At 39.2% G+C, this 22,428-nt stretch overlaps 1 protein-coding gene across 2 annotated transcripts in view; it reads right to left on the minus strand.

The window, feature by feature from the left end:
• The window catches only part of LOC110560660 (contactin associated protein family member 5), a 755,447-nt gene that overhangs the window by 586,117 nt on the left and 146,902 nt on the right, over positions 1-22,428 (minus strand). For both annotated transcript variants that reach the window (XM_060371591.1, XM_060371592.1), the window contains exon 2: positions 15,096-15,200. In XM_060371591.1, the coding sequence (XP_060227574.1) occupies positions 15,096-15,200 (105 nt within the window). The remainder of the gene's footprint in view (positions 1-15,095; positions 15,201-22,428) is intronic.

Genomic DNA, 22,428 nt, shown 5'->3' on the forward strand with positions numbered 1-22,428 from the left:
AGCTCCTGTCCACTCTGGGTCTTACTATCTCCCACTTCTTTCATAAGATTCCCTGCACTCTACCCAAAGTTTGGCTATGAGTCTCAGCATCTGCTGTGATACCCTGCAGGGTAGAGTCTTTCAGAGGCCTTGTGATAGGATCCTGTTCTGTTTCCTATTTTCTCCCTCCTCCAATGTCCATCTTCTTTGCCTTTCTGAATGGGTATTGAGCATCTTAGCCAGAGTCCTCCTTCCTGATTAGCTTCCTTAGGTGTACAAATTTTATTATGTTTATCCTATATTATATGTCTAATATCCACTTATGAATCTTAAAAGCAAGAAACTATTGTTGAAGACATAATATACTTAAGTCTTAAGACACAGAAAAATCAAGCATGTTTGAAGTTCCATCCCTATGAGCTAGCATCCACAGTGTGGGAAGGTGCTATACAGACTACCAGAGGACAAAAGTAGTCAACAGTCTTAACTAACTGTGAATCACATGAGCTAAAATTATGACTTCCTTGGCAAGAAATGCCCATTGGTATAGTAATGGCATGCATGTCATGGGAGTAACTAACTGCTATCTGATTGGACATAATTCCTGTTCCAAAAAACTAACCTAAGCCTGGCTCTGTTACCTGTGTCAAAACTCATGGCCAGGCTTTAAATCCTGCTCTACAAGACATAACTTTTGCCTGGTACTATTAACTGGGGCAGGAACCCATGGTGGGCTTGATCATAGGTCCTAAGGCCTATGATCTGCTAAATGAAAGAGTAATAAATTACCCATAAGGTCTTTTTTATGCCCATACATCAGTTCATTTCTGAACTGTGGTGAGAGAATGTTCTTTTTTTTTTGTAGAAGATAGAGACTGATACAGAGTCTCACAACTGTTCAACATGCAGAGAACATAGAATGTGGAGTGCTCGGCTTTAAATAGAAAAGCTGTATAACATTTTCTCTCCCATGACTCTGGCATGCTCCTGGAAGAGGGTGCGAAAAGGCCTAAAGAGCTAGAGGCAGTGAATATCTATGATGAAATGGTGTTTTCCAGACATGACTGTTCACATATGAACTCACAGCAACTGTGGCTGTGTGTGTAAGACAAGGACAAGACAGATAAAATCCCAGTATAGACAGGTAATGGGGTTCATGAAATCCCACCTCTAGCTCAGAAGTGACAGATGGCTTCCATGGGAGAGAGAGTCAGATTACTTGAGAATCTATAAATGCATAGTAGATGGTGTTATAGCCATGTTCATATGGACAACTCTAAGTTATCAAATATACTTGGTGGATTTAAAACACACACATGCAGGCATGCACACACAGCACTACCACCATCACCACCACCATCATCACTACCACCACGAACAGAAAATGTAAGAACAGATAAAAGTGGGGAGGGGTCAGAAAGTAGTAGGAGGCACCGAAGATGAATTACAAGGGAGGGAAAGGGGTAGGTTTGATCAAAACACATTATATGCCTGTTTATATTTCTCAATCAATAATAGAGAAAAAACAAATTCAATAGAGGCTGAGTCATGGGGGGAAGCATTTGAGTCTCCTGAGATACCAGCCCCAGAAGCACATGTTTGTTGTTATTACTATCTTCCTCACAACTCTCAAAAGTCCCAACCAATCCTCCTGCCTCTCTACTAACTCCATAGAACTGAAATAGGTGCAGATTTTATTTTCCTAGGAAATGCATACTAATTCTGGAATCATTAATTGTGCCCAGTCTCTCCAACTGATCATGTCAGGGTCCACTGCTCTTAAAAGACAAAGAATCCAAAGTGCTTTTAAAAAGTGTTATGTCAACAACACTAAAATCTGATAGGCAATACACTACATGATATTTTTTTTTCTGCATAGAGAAAGGCTAATTTGTATGCTTGTGGTTTTTGCATGTAGTTTTTTTTTTCCTTTGTTATATTTATATAGTAAAGGCTATATAAATAAACAATAAACCTATTACGGCAAAATACTGCAGGACACTGGAGCTTTTGAGTGATGTTCTCTAGTTTGAAATGAAATCCATAAGCATTCATAATTTCCTTTTAATGTTAACAATCCTTACCTGGATTTCTTGTTTTTCATTTTTAAAGATATTTATATATAAGATAAAGTTATATTAAAATAAAAGAAGGCAGATCTAGGTTGATGACTCAACAGGTAAAGTGCCTGCTGTGCAAGACCTGAGTTTGTATCCCAGAACTCACATTTCATAGGAAGTGGAGGTAAGGGACTCTCCATAGAAACTGGCAAGTTGGGCTAGGAGGGTCAGTGAGTGCTTGGCTCAGATGACATATTCTGCACCACATAAAATGGAGAGAACAACGAACACAAACTATTGCGCCTTGGTCCTCAACTTTCACACATGTATACATGAGCATGCATCTTCCCACAGAGATGAACACATATGCACACACACACATTCAAACATATCATGCATATGCATGTGAAAAGGTAAAATGTAGCAATAATAACTTAACTTTAAAATCAATCAAATAAAACAAAGGCAAAACTAAAGCAATGAGTTGTTTAGTATAAGATGATTTCTTCATACTTTTTGGGAGAAAAATCACATTTACTTTTATTCATAGTAGGAGTGGACAGAATCCCCACTTTAGTTTCTTAACCCTCCTGTAAATGAACCAGAATGGAAGAATTGCTATGGGTGTTCATCAACAGATGAAGTTAAGCATGTCTGAACCACTGACTCTCAGCTTAACTGCTTAGCATGAAGGGCCACTCCATGGCTGATTATCACCTCCTCTTATTTCCCTGATGTTGAAATGTAACCCCACATTGCAGCTAATAGGAGGAGCTTCATGGTTATCAGGCAAATATTTTGTGAGCCAAATAGTAAATGATGAGGGCAACCTCAAGATATGTATAGTCTTTCTAAGACAAACTGTGTGATCACCCACTCTGGTTTCTGAATAATGTCAAAATTGAGTGACCATAAACACAAATACGTGGAGACATAAAGTCTAAACTGTCAACTGAGGCAGTGTTGTCCCTAGCCATGACTGATGCCTCTATGATTGCTAAATATAAAGGATTGTCATCAAGCCTGTAGTTGATGCTTAAAAGCATTTAAAAGAAATTTCAATTTCAAAAAGCTTTAAATTTTTATTACATTGCTTTCTTTCTTTCTTTCTTTCTTTCTTTCTTTCTTTCTTTCTTTCTTTCTCTCTCTCTCTCTCTTTCTTTCTTTCTTTCTTTTTTTGTGTGTGTGTCTGTCTGTCTGTCCATCTTTGGGTATTTGTGTGCCAAGGCCTGCTGGTGAAGGTCTAAAGACAATTTGTGGAATTTGGTTTTCATTATCCTTTCATTTGGGTCCCAGGAATTAACTCAGGCTAAGAGCATTGGAACTAGGTTCCTTTTCCTGCTGAGCCATTTTTTAAGTCAGAAGTGAAAAAAAAATCTCACTTTAGATATGTACAGCATATAAAATTCTGTCATAGTTTTTCTTTTTGTAATTAATTAATTAATTTTACATCCCGATCATAGGTCCTCCTCTCCTCCTGTTCCTATCCCCTCTTCCATTTCCCCCTGTTTTCCCTCCCCTTTTCTTCAGATAAGGGGAGTCTCCCTTCTACCAACTCAAAACAGCACATCAAGTTGCATCAGTCCTTAGTTCGTCTTCTTCCCCTGTGGCCTGGCAAGGCAGCCCTTTCAGGGAAGGTGATCAAGAAGCAGGCACCAGAGTCCTTGTCATAGACAGCCTTCTCTATTCCTATTGGCCAAGCTACCAAACATCTACATATGTGTAAGGGACCCACATTGAGCCCATGCATAGACTTTGATTGGAGCTCGATAAGCACCACTGGGCCCAGGTCAGTTGGCCCTGTTGGTCTTCTTCTGAAGTTTTTGTCTCCTCTGAGTCCTTCTATCCTTCCCCCCATTCTTAAATAAGACTCCCTGCATGCTCCACCCAGTGTTCGCTGTTTCAGCATGTCTTTTGATCTGCTGCTTGATGGAGTCTTTCAGAGGAAGGCTCTGCTAGTCTGTCTGCAAGCTAGCAGAGTGTCCTTAATACTGTCAGAGGATGTCAGCCATATTTTTTCAAACACAAAAGTGTAGATGATTTTAAGACAAGTCTGGTTTCATATCACCCCATGAGTTTTAATAACTGCATAATGATTAGATGCTTAGCTCCATTTTAATTTGATAAATCAATACACTAAGTGACAACTACTGCTCCAACCTAATGAACTTTCAGTGGATTCCAGTGAATTATTTATAACTGATTTATTTATAACTATTGTGTTCCCTCCATAAGTAAAACAATTTAGAAGATTTAACAATGCAGTAAGGCAGTACTTCTGGTTTGGGGCATATATAAGATAAATAATTCATCTTTAAATACCTTTGGAAGAAAATGGAGATGTGAAATCTTATTTGTGTGAAATTACAAGTATTGCTGATATTACTGCTTAAGGCTTTAGCCCATTACCAACCAATTGTTAACATGTTTGTTCACAGTATACTGAACATGTTTTTGTTTTTATTTTATTTTTGTGTGTATGAATGTGTATGTAATTACTTTGAAAAGACTTTGCCCATTCTAAGTCTGATTTCTTTTTTTTAGTTAAAAGGATTACTTTTTACTTTTGGGACATGGAACAAATAATTTCCCACCCTCTATGTAAATACTATGTTGAGGATTTGGCACTAAAATCTCTTTCCTGCAAAAGTGGGTTTATATCAAAAGGGGCATCATGATTTTACCTTGGAATTGGAGATTCTGGCTGCATTGCAGGCTTGTTCTATGAAACATCCTCCATTCTCAGAGACTTAGAAGAGACTATGAACCAATGCCTCCTCTGCCTGAGGCAGCTAGGGCTGGACAACAGGAAATTGTTGACCAAAATGAACCAGAGAGAAGATGAAGGCAAGAAGGGAAAGGAGTTGACTAATTTCTACAAATTTGACTTGGATAATTCTTTTGTTTGTTAATTTTGAGACAGGATATCTAGCCCAGGCTATCCTCAAAATGTTCATGTGGCTGAAGATGACCTTAAACTTCTGATCTTCTAGCTTCCACCTCCGTTTTCAGTGGTAGAAGTACAAGCACACTATCACACTTCATTTATTCAGTGCTGGGAACTGAATCATACTCTTTCTGCATGTTACAGGTATTTTACCAACTGAACTACATCCCCAGGCCAGAAAATGTTTAACAACACATTAAATCTAGATAATGCAGCCTCCAGCCATGTGGGAGCCTGGAGCTTTCATTAAGCAAGCAAAAATGGTGGCACTACCATTATGGAGTTCTCAGTGTTCTTACCTAACATATGAGACTAACCATGCTAAAGAACTCTGTTTCCCAAATTCTTTTCGGTTCCATCTCTTCATAGTCAAATGATTGAAGGTGAAAAGCAACTTCCAAAGACCTCCATTGATTCTTTTTTAATTTTAATTTTTTATATTAATTACAGTTTATTCACTGTGAATCCCAGTTGTGGTCCCCTTCCTCATTCTCTCCCAATTCAACCCTCTCTCCTTCTTCTCCTCCCATGCCCCTCCCTCAGTCCACTGATAGGGGTGATCCTCCTGTCCTTCCATCTGACCCTAACTTATCTGATATCAACAGGACTGGCTGCATTGTCTTTCTCTGTGGCCTGGTAAGGCTGCTTCCCACTCAGGGGAAGTGATCAAAGAGCCATCCACTGAGTTCATGTCAGAGACAGTTCCTGTTCCCATTACTAGTGAACTCACTTGGAGACTGAGCTGCCATGGGCTACAACTGTGCAAGGGTTCTAAGGGTTCAAGGTTATCTCCATGCATGGTTCTTGGCTGGAGTTTCAGTCTCAGAAAAGACCCATGTGCCCAGAATTTTTCTGTTCTCCTTGTGGAGTTCCTGTCCCCTTCAGGTTTTCCTATCTCCCCCTTCTTTCATAAGATTCCCTGTACTCTGCCCAAAGTTAGGCTATGAGCTTCAACATCTTTCAACTCCTTGCTGGGTAAAGCCTTTCATTGGCCCTGTGTGGTGGGCTCCTGTCCTGTAGCCTGAATTCTCCCTCTTCCAATGTCCATTTCCTTTGCCTTTCTGCATGTGGATTGATCATCTTACCCAGGGTCTTCCTCCTTGCTTAGCTTCTTTAGGTGTACAGATTTTAGTATGTTTATCCTATATTATATGTCCAATATCCACTTATAAGTGAGTATACACCATTTGTGTCTTTCTGCTTCTGGTCCCCTTCCTCTGGGGTAACTCACTCATGATGATATTTTCTAGTTCCCATCACTTGCCTGCAAAGTTCATCATTTCCTTGTTTTTAATTGCTGAATAGTATTCCATTGTGTAAAAGTACCACAATTTCTGTATCCATTCCTCAAAGAAGGGACATCTAGATTGTTTCCAGCTTCTGGCCATTACAAACAAATCTGCTATGAACATGGTTGAGCAAATGTCCTCGTTGTATACTTGAGCATCTTTTGGATATATGCCTAGGAGAGCTCCCAAGATAGATGGTGTGTGTGTGCAGTGTCTGAGTGAGTGTGTGTATTGTATTCATTGTGTTGCATGTGCTTGGCATGCTTGTGTGCATGTGTATATTATGGTACATGTGGTGTTGTGTGGTGTGGTCTATGTGCAGTGTCTGATGTGTGTGTGTGTGTTGTGTTGTATGCACTGTGTGGTGTGTGTCTGTTTGTGGTGTGTGAGATTTATATGCACTATGGTGTGTGTGTGTGTTATTGTATGATCTGGTATTTGTGCTATGTCTGGTGTGTATGTACTGTGTTGTATGTGATGTAGCATGTATGTGTGGTGTGTGTCTGTGTATCTGTGTTTCTATGTCTGTGTGTGGAGTGGTGTGCTTGTGTGTGTGTGTGTGTGTGTGTGTGTGTATGTGTATTCTGTCTGAAAATAGGGAATCAAGAATGGTAAGCCTTTTCATTCATCCAAGGACTATGGAAAATAATAATATATTGATGTAAAGTAGTATGTATTTATACTCCCTGCAAAAATAGAGAGTCAAAAATGCTAAGCCTTTTCATTTACCCATGGACTCTGGAAACTGACAATATATTAATGTAAAAGAATCAATTTCTCCTTGTAAACAAAATTGTCTTGGCAAAGGGACATGATATGAACTTCTAAATGCAAATATCTCAAAAATAAATATTCAAGTGAAGGAAGAGACTTAAAATTCAAGAGACAATGTTAAAATGTTATTATTTATGAACGCTGTTTTGTAGAAAAGAGCTCCATGTACATTTTTCTTTTTGTAGGTATTAAGAACTCTATGCTTCAGACCGTCCGATACCTTTTTCTCAGAGGCGGGACCTGGGGCATCAACCCGCATGCAATCAGACATGCTCTTCTCTGGGTCCAAAGCGGCTGACCCTGAGTGCAGTGCTTAGCCTCGCATCCTGAGCGTATCATTTTAGCTTTTTATGGTATCCAACCATGCTTGGGGAGAATGTCCTGCTTCAATGGCTGTAAAGGCCTGAATGATCATGGCTGCATCACACTGTTGTGAGACTCTAGAATGACACCTAAATGAACATCTGTACAAAGTCCCAATTTATTTCTAATATCAGAGATCAGACCTCTACTCTTGCCTGATGCGTCTAAAACAAAAAGGGGGAACTGTAGAGAGCTGCGGAATGCTATGCCTTAAAGATGGAGCTGGTTTCCGCCTTCCACCTTCCCGACGGTGAGTGCTCTCTGTCACGAACAACTCCACATTTGGCTAAGGCCGAGGATCTGGCTTGCTCCATGTATGTGGACCTATCTGCATTGCCCCCGTGGCACGCCTGGGTTGGCTACCCAGAGGCTATTTAAGCTGTGGGCTGGCTTTCCCCGGGGTCCGAGGATTGTTCAATGTTCCTGAATAAACTGCATTGAAAAAAAAAAAAAAAAAAAAAAAAAAAGAACTCTATGCTTATTCGTATTTTACTCATACAGAGTAGCTTAAGTTCTTCCCCTGATTGTCAAGATTTAAAGCACATCTGGGCAGTTTGATCTTTGGCCAGCAGCTCATGAATTTTCGGTTGACAGTGTTTGTGAAAGGCCCACTGACTTAATCCCCCAACTTAAAGCTTTCTCACCACAAACACATCACATCTGATACACAGAGATCCTACCTAAGCCTTAGTTACATGGAATGACTTGGCTGCCTAAATTACTGGCCATTGACCTCAGCTTAGTGCATTTTCCAGGTCTTTTCAAAAGTGATTAGTGCTTCTTTCTGCTTTTCATTTCCCTTGTGTAAGAATGAGATGAAGGTTGGAGAGGCCATGAAAGAGAAGGAAGAAAATCCATTTGCTTAATCCCATCTGCTGATGAGATAGCATTGCAAAGGGAGATTTAACCAGCTCTTCATCAGCTTGCAGGCTGGGTCGCCAGATCTTAATTTACACAACAGCTGTCTTAGGGGTGCTATTTTACTTTATTTTATTTTTTATGTTTTAAGACATTATTTTGTGAACAACAGAACTCATCACGTTTGTGTTTCTCGGGGTTGGATCAAAACCTTCCTGGATCTCTTACTTTGGAAGTTCATTGTCTGCTGGTGTAAATTTGCCAGCTGTATACTTTTTTCCTGTGTGTAGTCAGGCTGGAATGTACTCAATTCTGCTGCTATACATTGCAAGTAAAATATTTTATATATGTTCAGTGCATGGTGAATTTTATGTGGTTTTCAGTGTATTCAAATATTTTAAATCATGCCCAGGACTTGCATGAAAGTTCCTTCTTCTGTTTGAAATTGTTCTGCAGGTCTGAGTGTAAGGATATGGCTTGTTCAATATTCCCTGAATTAAATATCCCCTGAATTAAAATAGCCTTCTTGGATGAAGGAGGAAGGCTCAGGAGACTCAACAAGTAAACAAAACTCACTTGTCTCATGAAATTCCGAAAACCTACAATATTCACAAGGCCTCTTGCAATGTTATGCCAACTATAGTTGTTTAGAGAGAGAAGACTGTGCAACCCACTGAACTGTGTGAGGGATAAAGCTGGGCTTTTCTGTGCTTCACAGTAATGAGTCAAACCATGATGTTGTGAGTGGCCTCTCGCACAAAGTCCTGCAAGTAACCCCAAAAAACACAATGGATCATTAAGCTAGACTAGAGTGGGCTTCTCGCTTGGAATCTTATCAGTGTCTTGTCTTTAGTGAACAGATGCTTCTTCATATCATCCCAGGAAGCATCAGGCACCACCACTGACCATCTGCAGAACAGAATTTCATTGAAACTAGATTTTTACAATTTGGATTTCATCTTCAGAAAGATAAAAATGAACCCCTAACACTCATGTGGAAAGCTGGATGGTATAACACAGAAGGAACACAAGTGAATAAATAGACTGTTAATAAATCCTAAACAAATCTCAGAAACTGAAGAAATAACAGTGTGTCCTCTCAGTAACACCCAGGGTTCTTTTGTAACACCCCAACTTCATGATTATTCATTTGTCCAGATCACGATAGCTGCCTTTGCAAATTGCAAGATTTTTCTCTATTTGTGGACTGATTAGATTTCAGATAACAGGAAGCTACATGCTAGCTAGTGAATGTCTACCCTAAGATATGGTGAGGGTTAGTAACAAGTGTCAGTCTGACTTGGTTAGGGAACACCCAGATGGCCGGTGAGACGCTGTCTCTGGTTCTGTCTGCAAGGATTTCTCTAGAGGAGACTGGCATTTTAATGACTGCACTAGGTGAGGCAGATCCATTCGAGAAGATTCCTTGCAAACCCTGGAAGAATCAGATAAAATAAGGAGGCAGAGCAGATTTACACTTGCCCTTGCTTCTAAGGCTGAGATGCCTGCCTTTCTCTGTTATTAGCCAGCAGGATTCCAGGCTCAAATACCTTTGGGCTTGGAGAGTTACAGAATCAGCTGTGCATTCTCAAGCTTCAGCTCAAGAGTTACCCTGAGAGCCTTCTCTGTTCTCAGAATTTTGGCCTTTTAGGGATGCCCTAGCTTCCCTGGGTCTCTAGTTCTCAGAAAGCACATGGGGGGGGCTTCTCACTTCCACAACCACATCACCAAGTTCCACAATGAGCCTTTTCCTGCATGTTTGTATCTATTATAAGCCTAAGTGTTTATTGTGTTTCTTCACATATATGTTCACATGCATGTATAACTTATGCGTATATATATATATATATATATATATATATATATGTATGTGTACATAGTTTTCTATGTCTCTAGCAAATCCTAATAATGCACACATTAACACATTAACTAGTTTTGGTTTTGGATTTACTTAGAATTTTATTATAACTTTAACTCCATTTTCTTTATTTCTTCAAGACTTCACACCTCTTGAACAAATTTCAGTGTTCCTTGATGTGGTCATTCTACATTTGTAAGAGAGCTGTGACTTCCAAAGATCATACTTAAACAGTTATTTGTCACTTGGCAATATTATGCCATGACCTTGGAAGTAAAAAACTGTGTGCGTATCTTAATCTGCAATCTCTAAGAATTTAAATCTAGTGTAGATAAGATGGCTATGTTTAAGTGTATGTTTTTTTAGATGTGCATGTGTCAAAACTGATTCTTAGATATTTAGAAGAGGCAGTGATATATATTAGGTGGATACATGACAGCTAGAAATGATGTAGCTAACTAAACAGGCTGAGACAATTGTATACTGTTACAGAAATCACTACATAGAGGTGCTGGTTCAGTGCTTGTTCAAGACCTGTTCCCAGCAATGTATAAACTCATATTTGTACCTAAATGCTTACAATCACAGCACTGAGGAGAAGCAGGATGGAGGGTCAAAACCTTAAGGTCATCTTCAGTGGTAAGTGAGATACAGGCTAGCCTGAGCTAAAGACCCAGTTGCTGAAACAACAGAATTCAGAGGCTTCAGTGGCACAGTGTGGTGATTTATTAATGACAGTCTACTACTGTACACTTGAAATCTGACAAGGCTATAGAACAAATATATACACATGCACAAACCCAAAAAGGAGTATGGAATGAGAAGGCTGCATCAACCAACTTAATTGTGCTATTTTACAATGTACACATATGTCAAGTCATCACACCATGTAGATTAAAACATACAATTATTTTATTACTGAGACTTCAGTAACACCACGGGGAAAATAACTGAGCTAATAAGAAGCATCCATACATATTTCTCTGTATATTATTGGGCTTATGAGTATCCTCTGGACAGATACCTATTGAGAATACCCCTGGATAGCATGAGGATATGGGAGATTTCTTCATGAACTTCTGGCATAGCATTTGCATTCCTTCCTGTCCGAAGCCCTGTCACCTTGAAAGTGGAGATGAGGGTAATTCCTCTGTGGAAGGTGGCTGACGTACTGTACAGTGAAGCATCAAGGCCTTTTGCTTGGTGTGTAGGACATTGCTCTGGTCTCCCACCCCCAATGTTATATGTTTTATATAAGCTTGCAACAAGACTGAATTTCTGAATATACAATCCACTACTCTATACCTTTGTGGCTATCAGAATATCCAACATTTTTTTCCTGTGGAGCCATCTGCTCTGGGGGGGAGGTATCTTCTATGTCTGCCCATTCATAAAATAAAAGGGGAGATTCAAGGGACTCATGTAGACAAAGGATGCTGAGGCTCTCATTTGTTTTGAGCTTTAATAGTTTATAGACATTTTAATTTTAATCTGAGAAGAATAAAAAATAAATCATTTTTTTCTACGATTTTTGATATCAGTTAATACTAACTGGTTTCTTTTTAGCTTGCTAAATTTTACATTTGACTGTCCATTCACAGGACAGAATTTCTTCTTTACAATGTTACCATACTTTCATGTTTTATACTAATGTAATGGTAACTTATGTCCATATATGCCCTTTCTTGGATATATATTTGCATACACATATGTTCATTACATTATCCACTCATAAGTACCTACTTTTTAAATTCTGAGTTTGGGAATGTGTTTGCATTCCCAAAAGGGAAGCAAAATAATTTTAAAAATTGTGTTTATATATATACATATATATATGTACTTTTAATTTATGTGTATGTGTTTATAAGTGGGTATTTGAATCTGTGTCACATGCTTGTGGAGGCCAGAAGATGGCATCATAGCCACTGAAACTGGCATGAGAGCTGAAGTCCTCAGGAAGAGCAAGCAAGTACTCTTAGTTATTGAGCCATCTTTCCAGCCCCTCCACCATTTTATGTTTTTGATTTGTTTTGTTTTGTTTTCATTCAGGGTCTCTCACTAAACTAGGAACTCACTGGCTTGGTTAGACGATGTGACCAGCATGGACCAGAGATCTTCCTGATCCTCCTCTCACAATGCTTGGGTTGCTGTGCACACTACCAGCCTTGCATTATTATGTGGGTGAGGGACTCAGGTCCTCATGTTGTGAAGTGAGCCCTTAGGCAACTGAGTCATCGCCTTAAACCATCAACACTATAAACAGCATTCCTACCTGTTTAGAACAATCAGGTGCAATGGTTCTAGCACAGTGCCTAATGCATAAGAGGCACTCTTGAAGAGTTGACCTTTCGTTAATTGCTCTAAACATCTAGCCACTAACTCTGGTTGCATTTTAAAACCTCCCAGAAACACTTTGTTCATTCACTTGATCAATATCCAGACAAAACGTCTGGTGGTTGGGAAATGTCACTGGCAAAGGTGCCCATGTGATTCAGACACACACACATACAGAGAGAGAGAGAGAGAGAGAGAGAGAGAGCCAGGGTTCCTATTGCCCTAGAGCTTGGGTTTGTCCCTCCCTAAAGGAAGGTGAGGCCCTGTGCATGGACAGTCATGTAGGCACACTGCACACTGAACTACTGAATTACAGGGAGAGTTCTAGTCTTTGCATCCCAGCTTCATGACTGCAGCTTCTGTTTCCTCTTCTCTCACACACACTGGTCTGAGGTAGAGTACCTAGGCTCAGGCTTCCCAGAATTCCAGAAAATGATGAGTATAATTAATCATTGCAGAGACACTGTCTCCTGTCAGTATCTGTCTCTTACAGAGGTAACTGACCTAAAATTAGACCCTCATGTTCCCCAGAAATGAACAAGAAGTTCTTAGACAGTGCTAACCTGGAATAACACAATTTAAGTAAACGTGAGACTTGGGAAGCACTTTTAGAGCTGTATTAGAATGTCTCGACACATGTTTCTTTCAGAAATGAAAATGTGGCCTTCCTGCCTGCCTCCCAGCTTCCTGTTCTGCTGTGGCAAAGCTCTTCTCAACATGGTCCTCTAGTCTGGTTCTCCAGCTAATACTGAAGTCAGTTGTCAACCAGAGATGCCAAAGATAAAAATCTGGGTTTAGTCAGTGGTTTGCTGATGGCCATAGAACATCACAGCGTCATAGTTGGCATGGAAGCTCTAGCTGGTGAGTTTCAAAACCATGTTTCTTCCTTCTACATCCGTCTCCCAGCTTTGTTAATGAATTAAGTAAGCTGCTGTTATAGCCGTAGTGAGCATGAATCCTGAATTTACTTGAGTTGGGTTTGAACCCAAGTTGTTCCTTTTTCCTACTCTATGATATTGAGCAAACTGTGCCATTTCCCTGAAGTTAAGAAACTCCATTTGGTGGGGAAAATGTTATAATTCATACCTTGCATTAGCTTTTTTATGGATTAGAAAGATAATACACATAAAACAGTTAATAAAATTTGGTGCTAATTTATAAGATTAAACAAAGTATTAGAACAGACATTACATCAATATTCTCTCTACTGTGCTATGATGGTTTATTTATTTATTTATTTATTTATTTTGCCTTTTAGAATAATATAGCCCTTTGTCATCCCAAGAGCTCAGTTCCAGGACATTGTGCATTACATCCGCAGATGCTCAAGTTTTTGTTATATAATGAGAGAATACTGAATCTCCCCATTGTCTAATATGTTGTCTAATATGTCTAAAATGCAAAATAAATAACTGCTGTACAGTATTGTTCGGGAACACTTAAAAAAAACACTCATGTGCAGTGTACAAGCAAATTTTCTATTGTTTCACCAAATGAATAAGGAGAGACATCTGTATTCTTAGATGGCTTGCTCAAATAAATTATGACTCTGAATTTTTGTTTATGGATAGTGTTACAACAGCGAACTTGCAACACACCATGAAATAAACTACAAGAGTGTAAACAAATCTGTAAGTCAGAATTGATAGAGAGATAAAATCATAAAGTGTTAACAAATTAAGTCCACTGAGGGTTAAAGTATCAATAATTCAATAACTGAATAAAATGTATCCCAGGATGCAAAGGTAAATCAAAATGGAAAACTATAAGATAGTCAGCCTAACACACCCATGTGATGCACAGTTGAGAGGAGTTGGTGTGAATGAGAAAAGGCCAATGGTTATCCTACGCTTGCATACAAAAACATGTATATACATTTGTTTGTATGGTATATGTATCTATGTTCCTATTTGAGTGTACATGTGTGTTTGTGTGCGTGTGTATGAATGTATGTGGATGCATATGCAGTTGTTTATGTGTAAGGATGCCCAAAGTTTTCACCAGTGTTGCCCTAGATACCTTTAGCTATCACCTTGACATAGTCTGGAGTCACCTAAGAAAAGATTCTAGAGTGATTGACTTGATTATGCCTAAGAGCATGTCTAAGGGGTATTTCTTGATTATTAATTAATGTAAGAAGGCCCAGCACACTGCAGACAACCCTGTCTCATGGGCAGTTAGTCCCAGACTACATTAAAAAGTTGTTAAGCCTGTAAACAAATTGTCAGGCAGTGTTCCTTTCATGGTTTCCTCTATACTTCCTTGGCAGTGAGATCTTTGGTTAGAGGTAATGCAACAGAAGCAAGGCCTGCCTTCAGATTCCTGCTTGAATTCCTGCCAGGCTTCCTTCCTTCATGAATTATAATATGGAAACTTGGGGAAGGACTTCCTTCCCTAAGTTGCTTTTAGGTAGTTATTTTTTTTTCATTTGGTTGTTTGTTTTTTAAATCACAGGAACTGTAAGGAAACTCTAGGAGGTTTTCATCAGTTGCTCTTCAATTTACATGTTGGAGCAAGCTCTCTTGTAGACCAGGAACTCACTATTTGACTAGTCTTTCTAATGAGCTTGCTCTAGGTATGGCCTGCCTCTGCCTCCTGAATGGTGGGACCATAAGCTTAGTCATTGTACTTACCCATTCTCCAGTTGAGTTGAGCTGGGCTGGTATGTCCAGTGAGATCTGAGGAGCTGGAGAAAGCCATCGGTGAAAGAAAAGAGGCCAATGGATCATCACAGTTGTCTGAAAAGATAGCAAGAGCAGGAGAGGTCACATTCTATGGGCAAGAAAAAATGTCACAGAAAGGAAACTTATAATATAGGTACTTTCTTTTATTAACCATCTTCTCTGGGAAATGTTGGGAGCTAATTTTTTGCTGTGTTACTGCAGTTACTTCTTATAACCCTCAAACATGGTGAGACTTTCTTTCATTGATGGAGAAATTGAAGGCTGGAGGAGTTCACGCTCACAACACTAGTAAATAGCATGACCAAAACTCTCAGGAAGATTTTTTTTATTATTTATTTAAAAGCCAGCTATCCATTCTTTCCTTTAGTTGAGTATTTGAGCAAGCCTCACAATATGTCTATGTTTAGCCTATGAGTAGAGGGACTTTTACAGGGCATTATTATTCTCTCATCTTCAGCCTCCAAGAACCCTCACAGTAAATGTGTCTATCACAATAGGATAACTTTGAGTTTCTTTCTACAACTTGTATGTGAGCCAGTGGGAAATGTGCTACTTAAACATGTGATCACTTATGTCACAGGAAGTAAAAGAGAATAGTCTTAAACATTGTATGATCTTGAGCTGTATTGGAGCATCAATAGCAGACCTCAATAGCCTTCCCTGGAGAGATACTTTCTAAGGCTGCTTTGTTAACACTAAACAAGATGAGGCCATGGATTAACACATGCCTTTTCAACAGGGTTATGCCCCTCCACGTTCACTCTAGTCCACAGCCACTGGATTTTAGATGGGGAAGCATAGTCTACACACCTAGCACATACCTCGTCATAATGGGTTTGAGCATTTGTGCTCACCAACACTATCATTGAGATTTAGTTGCCATGCAACCGAATTAAGAGGTGGGATCTTTAAAAGCTAAACATTGTGGGTTTAGTGTTTCAGAAGTTCAGTTTCTCATCCTCTTTCCTTCTGTCACATAGAGACTCTGAGTTGGCCTCACTATATATTGACACCTTGATATCAAACTTCTTATGCTCCAGAAATGTCAGCCAGCAACTGTTCATTATAAGTGACTTTGTTTCTGATATTCTGTTCCAGCACCACAGACAGGTTGGGGACTTAGTCACCAATGTGTTGTAGTGATTAAGTTTTCCTTAATCTTACATGAGATGGTACTTCTTTATATGGTTCTTTAACGATGAATCTACTGCCTAATAAGACTCAAATAAAAGTGTGTAGAAAGAGTGGGATGGTGAATTGATGAAGGCACAGACAAGAGAAAAGAACAATCAACCAACCAATTAGCTAACCTCACAAAATCAACATTCTTTCCCTTTTTTTTTTTTCATTTTGTACACAATTGATTTTCTGGGAATTTGAAAAATGACTTCATAATGTCTAGGCAAACTTTGTTCAAAACAGATTTGAAATGATGTGCCATTCAAGGTAAATTTTCTCATATGCAGGCTCTTGGAATGAACTGCTCTGACATTTGAAAAGAACATTTACATAAGATCATGATTGTTTATCCATCCAATTCTTACAAAGCTGTGCTTCAGGTAATTGCAGGTAAAATAATTAGAAACATGAGGATTAAATTCTTGTTTGTTAAGTGTGTTTAAAAATCACCTAGTAAACCCTGTTTCAGGTTTTCTCCCAAATGCAAACATCTAGAAATGTTTAACAAGGGTGAAACAGGTGTATCTCAGCCGAGTGGAAATATCACGGATTCAGATCAACAGCAGCTTAGTGGCTCTTGAGCTCGGGGCATGCCGGCAGGGGAACATGTTGCATGGGCTCCACAAACACTTCCTTGATATCTCTCTCTGTCTGTCTCTCTGTCTCTGTCTCTCTCTTTCTCCCTTCCTTCCTCTCTCCTGCCCTTCCTTCTCTCTCCCTTTCTCTAACTTCCTTTCCCTCCCCCTCTCTCTGTCTCTCTGCCTCTGGGATGTCTTGCTAGCCAGAATCACCTATTTTGTGAGCTCCAGGCAACCCAGTGAGAGACCCTGTCTTAAAAGAAAATGTTGACAGTTTTCTAAAGAATGATACTTAAGATTAGTCTCTGCCTTCCACAGACACAGACAGGTACCAGAATGCATATATACCTGCAAGCATGTACATACACTAGAGCATGAACACACACACAGTTATCCTTTTTAGGCTATGATAAATTTTCCATGTATCATGGATGACCTTTATAAGTTCTATGCTCCTGGCTCTGATCACTCCCTAGGCCTTTCTTATGATGTTGTAGAGTAAAATCACTTCTTTATTTTTCCACACATTTGTATTTTGTATTCTAACAGAAGTGAATAAACACTTTTAAGAAATCTGAAGTCAACTGAGTCACACATCACTTGGGAATCAGTCTTAGTGCTTAATTTTTCTCCGTTTAGTAGTAGCCCTTGGTTACATGTGTAAATTGTTAAAATGTATGCAATGTGGAAACATAGCTGTGACCTCATCATTTAAATTTAATCATCCCATACATTTTAAGATTCTATTTGTGCCTGTCCTCAGATGGGAACTGGGTACAGATGTGAGCCAAACAGAGCCATACCACATAGGTTGCTCACAGACCACTCACAAATACAAGTGTATAAACAGATATACTTCATGGCAAGCTTAGAAAACATTCAGTAAGAATCTAGCACAGATGATAACAACTTTAGAAGGATCTGATCTCCAAGAACTCATTGGCCTCACAGCAATAGCAGCCATGTTTCCTATTGGCTATTCCCACCTATAATATTTCTGAGGACAGTGTTTCCACTTTGTAAGTCAGCAAATGTGTGAACACTGACTTTTGCCAAGGACAAGCCAAGAGGAGAACTTTAAGCAAACTCACAGATCTGTTGTGCTTAAAGAATGGGTTTTGAAGGAACCATCTTCACTGATATCATTACTCAGTGTAGAATGAAAGCTAATGGTTCTCCAGGAATCCTTCAGGCTGTTCATAAAAGCTGGGAGATACTGAAGCACCAGCCTCAGGTAACAGACTGGAGTGCCTCCTGTCTGAACAAATACCCATTCCCATCTTCTTCTTTTTAATATCCAATAATAGTTTATTGTAGTTTTTCTTTTTTATTAATTTATTTTTTATTAATTTTAATTTATTCACTTTGTATTCCAGCTGTAGCCCCTCCCTCATCCCCTCTTAATCCCACCCTCCCTCCCACATCTCCTCCTTGTCCCTCTACCAGTTCACTGAGCTGCCATGAGCTACATCTGTGCAGGGGTACTAAGTTATCTCCATTCATGTTCCTTGGTTGGAATATCAGTTTCAGAAAAGACCCCTGGGTCCAAATTTTTTGGTTCAGTTGCTCTTCTTGTGGAACTCCTGTTCCCTCCAGATCTTTTATCTCCCCCTTCTTTCATAAGATTCCCTGCACTCTGCCTAAAGTTTGGCTATGATTCCCAGCATCTGCTTTGATACCCTGCAGGGTAGAGTCTTTCAGAGGCCCTCTGTTAGGTTCCTGTCCAGTTCCCTGTTTTCTCCCTTTTTCAGCGTTCTGTTCCTACAGAGTCACCAGACCATGACCATGGAGTGACCATCAGCTTTTCTTCATATCCACTTGGAATGCATTGTTATGAGATAGACAACAGGGAATCTCTGAGATTGTGAAGCAGATATCACCTAGTGCACAACAGACTACTTCTAGGATGAAGTCTCAGAATCCCCATTTCTGTGACATTCCTTCCAAATCTCAGATGCAGTTAAAATTTAAGCCGTAATTAAAATAGATATAATTATTTTCCTCAGTAATTCCTGATCATCAGTAATGACTGATCATCATTACTGTTTTCTTTTTTTTTAAGCTTAATTTTATTTTTATTTAGGTATTTGGGTGTCTCTGTGTGGGGATGTGCAAATGTGGGTAGATGTCTGTGGAAGCCAGGATGTGTTCCCTGAAACAGGTAAAGCTTTTTTGAACTTCGTGACTTGCGTGCTGGGAACTGAACTGTGCAAGTGCTGAACGCACTCTTAACTGCTGAGCCATGTCTCCAGTCCTCTAATGTTTTGTTTGTTTGTTTGTTTGTTTGTTTGTTTTTGTTTGTTCATATTTTATAACTTAAAAAGAAAGTGTCAGCTATACTCCATCCCTATCAATAAAAATCCAAACTTGTAAGGTCGGTCCAAAAGCACCTCAGCTTTTAAAGATCAAACACTGCTGACACAACATTTGACCCATCCACCAATAACATAAATATTCAAAATTTGCGGGGCCTATGGAACCAGACAGATATCTGAATTTGCTTTATATACGAGGGGATTTGGGCCAAAAGAGATGAAAAATCCGTCCAGGACAGTTATTGGACCAGTACATAGGTACATCACTGTGCACTGGACACCTTTGGGTGAGTTCTACTTCTGTTTGAGGCACACTACCATTATTACATTATTAATAACTATTTATTCAATTCGCATTGAGTTTTGAATGGGAAATGTTTTCAATTATTGGGATTTACCTGTTTCAGAGAACCCATTCTGGCTTCCACAGACATGCGTTCATCCACCCACATGAACGCATCCCCCCCCCCCAGAGACACTCAGATACCTAAATAAAAATAAAATTAACTTTAAAAACAGAGAAAACAGTAAAGATGTTCAGTCATTTGCTGAAGAAAAACAGTTATATCAATTTTAATTAGGGCTTAAAATTTAACTGCTTTTGAAATTTGGAAGGAATGTTACAGGAAGAGGAATTTTGAGAGCTCATCCTGGAAGAAGTCTGTTGTGTATTAGGTGTTATCTGCTTCACCATCTTGGAGAATCCCTTGGTCTATCTCAGCACAATGCATTGGAAATGGATATGAGGAAAATCTGGTGGTTACTCCCCTGGTCGTGGTCAGGGAATTCTGTTGAAGCAGAACATGGTGGAGGTGGTAGTGTCTGGAAGCTGTTGAACCTTCATTGCATTTATGACCCTTTTCCCTCAAAGCAGACGGAGCACACAGGAAAGCCAAAGAAGTTAGAAAAGAAAAATAGAAACACACACACACACACACACACACACACACGCACACACATCTGTTTATTTCTGAGTATCTGTATGTATTCTCAAGAACATTGATACTTTACACTCCAGGGGTGGGGAGGATTTGTTCTTTAAGAGGAGGACCACCACATTCCAAGGATCTTCTCTCAAAGCATGAAGGTAGGGTAAATCTAACATTAGCAAAGCTTTTTTTTAAATTATTTATTTAACTTTTATTAATTACACTTTATTCATTTTGTCCCTCCCTCCTCCCCTCTCGAGCCCACCCTCCCTCCCCTTTCTGTAAACATGCCCCTCCCCAAGTCCACTGATAGGGGAGGTCTTCCTCTCCTTCTTTCTGATCCTAGTCTATCAGTTCTCATCAGAAGTGGCTGCATTGTCATCTTCTGTGGCCAAGTTACTGTTCAATGTTTAAGATGCTGCTGCTTCAAGTAACATTTTTTTTGGTTGCAAACATATATTTTTATTCATTATTATTAAAATACCAATAGAATCACAGATGGTACTGAAGTGAAATTGTTTGTATCTTGATTACTACAGTAAATTGACTGCATATGGGGATTTGGAGCTTAAGAGATTCACTTGCATTAATCGGCAAGATAAAATTCCTCTTAGCATTGAACACATAATGACCTACTTTGTTTAAAAGATTTAAAGTAAAAGAATAAAAAAAGTTAAAAACATATAAAGTATCTGTAGCTTGTCTTTACTGGTACTCATGATTTTGCCTTCCTTTATTTTTTCCATTGTAACTTATAATTTCACTTAGCAAACAATGCAATAAGTACTGTGGTTTCACTTTTAAACATGACTCTGTCTCTTTCTTCCACCATAAAACCCAGGGACAAATGCCTTCTTAATGAGCAGACCAAAAGACAACAAATCTCTAAAGAGCAGCACACTGAACCTCACCCTCTTTGTCTGGCCTTTCATCTCCACATTGTTACAACATGTGAACATGTGATTTTGCTCACCCTTTGCAGTCAAGGCCAGACAATTTGCTATAGGAGCACAGTAAACACTGACTTGAGGTCAACTAGCAGCAGATCTTTTATTTTAACACAAGGTGCTGGAACGTGCCTCAGGGGTAAAACAGTTGATAAGCCAGCATAAATTCTAACACCAATGCAATAATTGTGTAAAATAGAAGTTCAAAAATTTGTGCTTATGAACAATTGCGTGTAACACTGAAAATGACATAGCTTGAGATACATGGTCATGGGTCAGCAGTGATGTAGCTCTCTCTCTGGGGTCAGCAGTGATGCAGCTCTCTGTCTGGGGCTAGCAATGGAGTAGCTCCCAGGCTGCTGGGTCAGCTCTCTGTCTTGCAGAGGAACTAACAAGGGAAGTCCTCTGGATGGTCATTAGTAGAGCTCTGAGATGTCAGGAATAACAGTAGGAACAGCACAGAGAAGACTCTCATGAAGATGAAGACTTGACTTGGCAATGGCCATTTTGCACACACATTTCTTTTGGGTGTGAACTTTTAATGTGAATCTCTGCCCATTGTCTGTCTCAAACATGCTCTTCAACTCTACAGTGGTAACTAAGCCTGGTAGATTGACTACTTAGTATGAATGTAGCTCTTTCTTTTTAGACTGTCCATGGATGTTCCACAATCCTAGATATAAATTGCTTTCTTGCTGAATTACACAACCCCAGTCCAGTTGTATTTTCATATGGCTGTTTATTTTTATTTATTTATTTTTGTAAAACATATATTATCATATTCATCCACCAAAAAGTCCATCCTCCCAGTCCTTGGAAATCTTCTATACCACCTCCCACCCAGGTTCATATCCACATTCTATTTTGGTTGTTTTTTTTTTTTTTTGCTTGTTTGTTTGTTTTTTAATAATCTCTACTCCAATTAATGTAACCCGTATGCTCATAGTTTTTGTGCCATCCATTGGAGCAAAAGCCACATGCCAGAATCTGTACTTCAAAGGAGAGTGACTTTCCCACACTTAGGAGCCAGCAACTGACTGACAGCAACTCCTCCCAAAGGGGTGGAACCTTGGAAGCTCTCCACTACCTTTGCTGAAATTTTGACTGGCTTAATCTTGTATAGGTCTTGTGCAGATAGGTAGAGCTGCAGTGAGATGATGTGTGCAAAAGCCAAGATAGTTGATGGTTACTAACTTTTGTTTTAATTCCAAGGTAAAGAATATTTTATTCTATTCAACCTCCTCTACTTTATTTTCTTCATTTCTGTCCTGAAATCTAACTTGTCAATGGCTTTATTGAATTCAGCAAACATTTCTTACAGATTTCCTTCAAGA

The sequence above is a fragment of the Meriones unguiculatus genome, chromosome 18 (assembly GCF_030254825.1).
Source record: "Meriones unguiculatus strain TT.TT164.6M chromosome 18, Bangor_MerUng_6.1, whole genome shotgun sequence".
Classification (NCBI taxonomy): Eukaryota; Metazoa; Chordata; class Mammalia; order Rodentia; family Muridae; genus Meriones; species Meriones unguiculatus.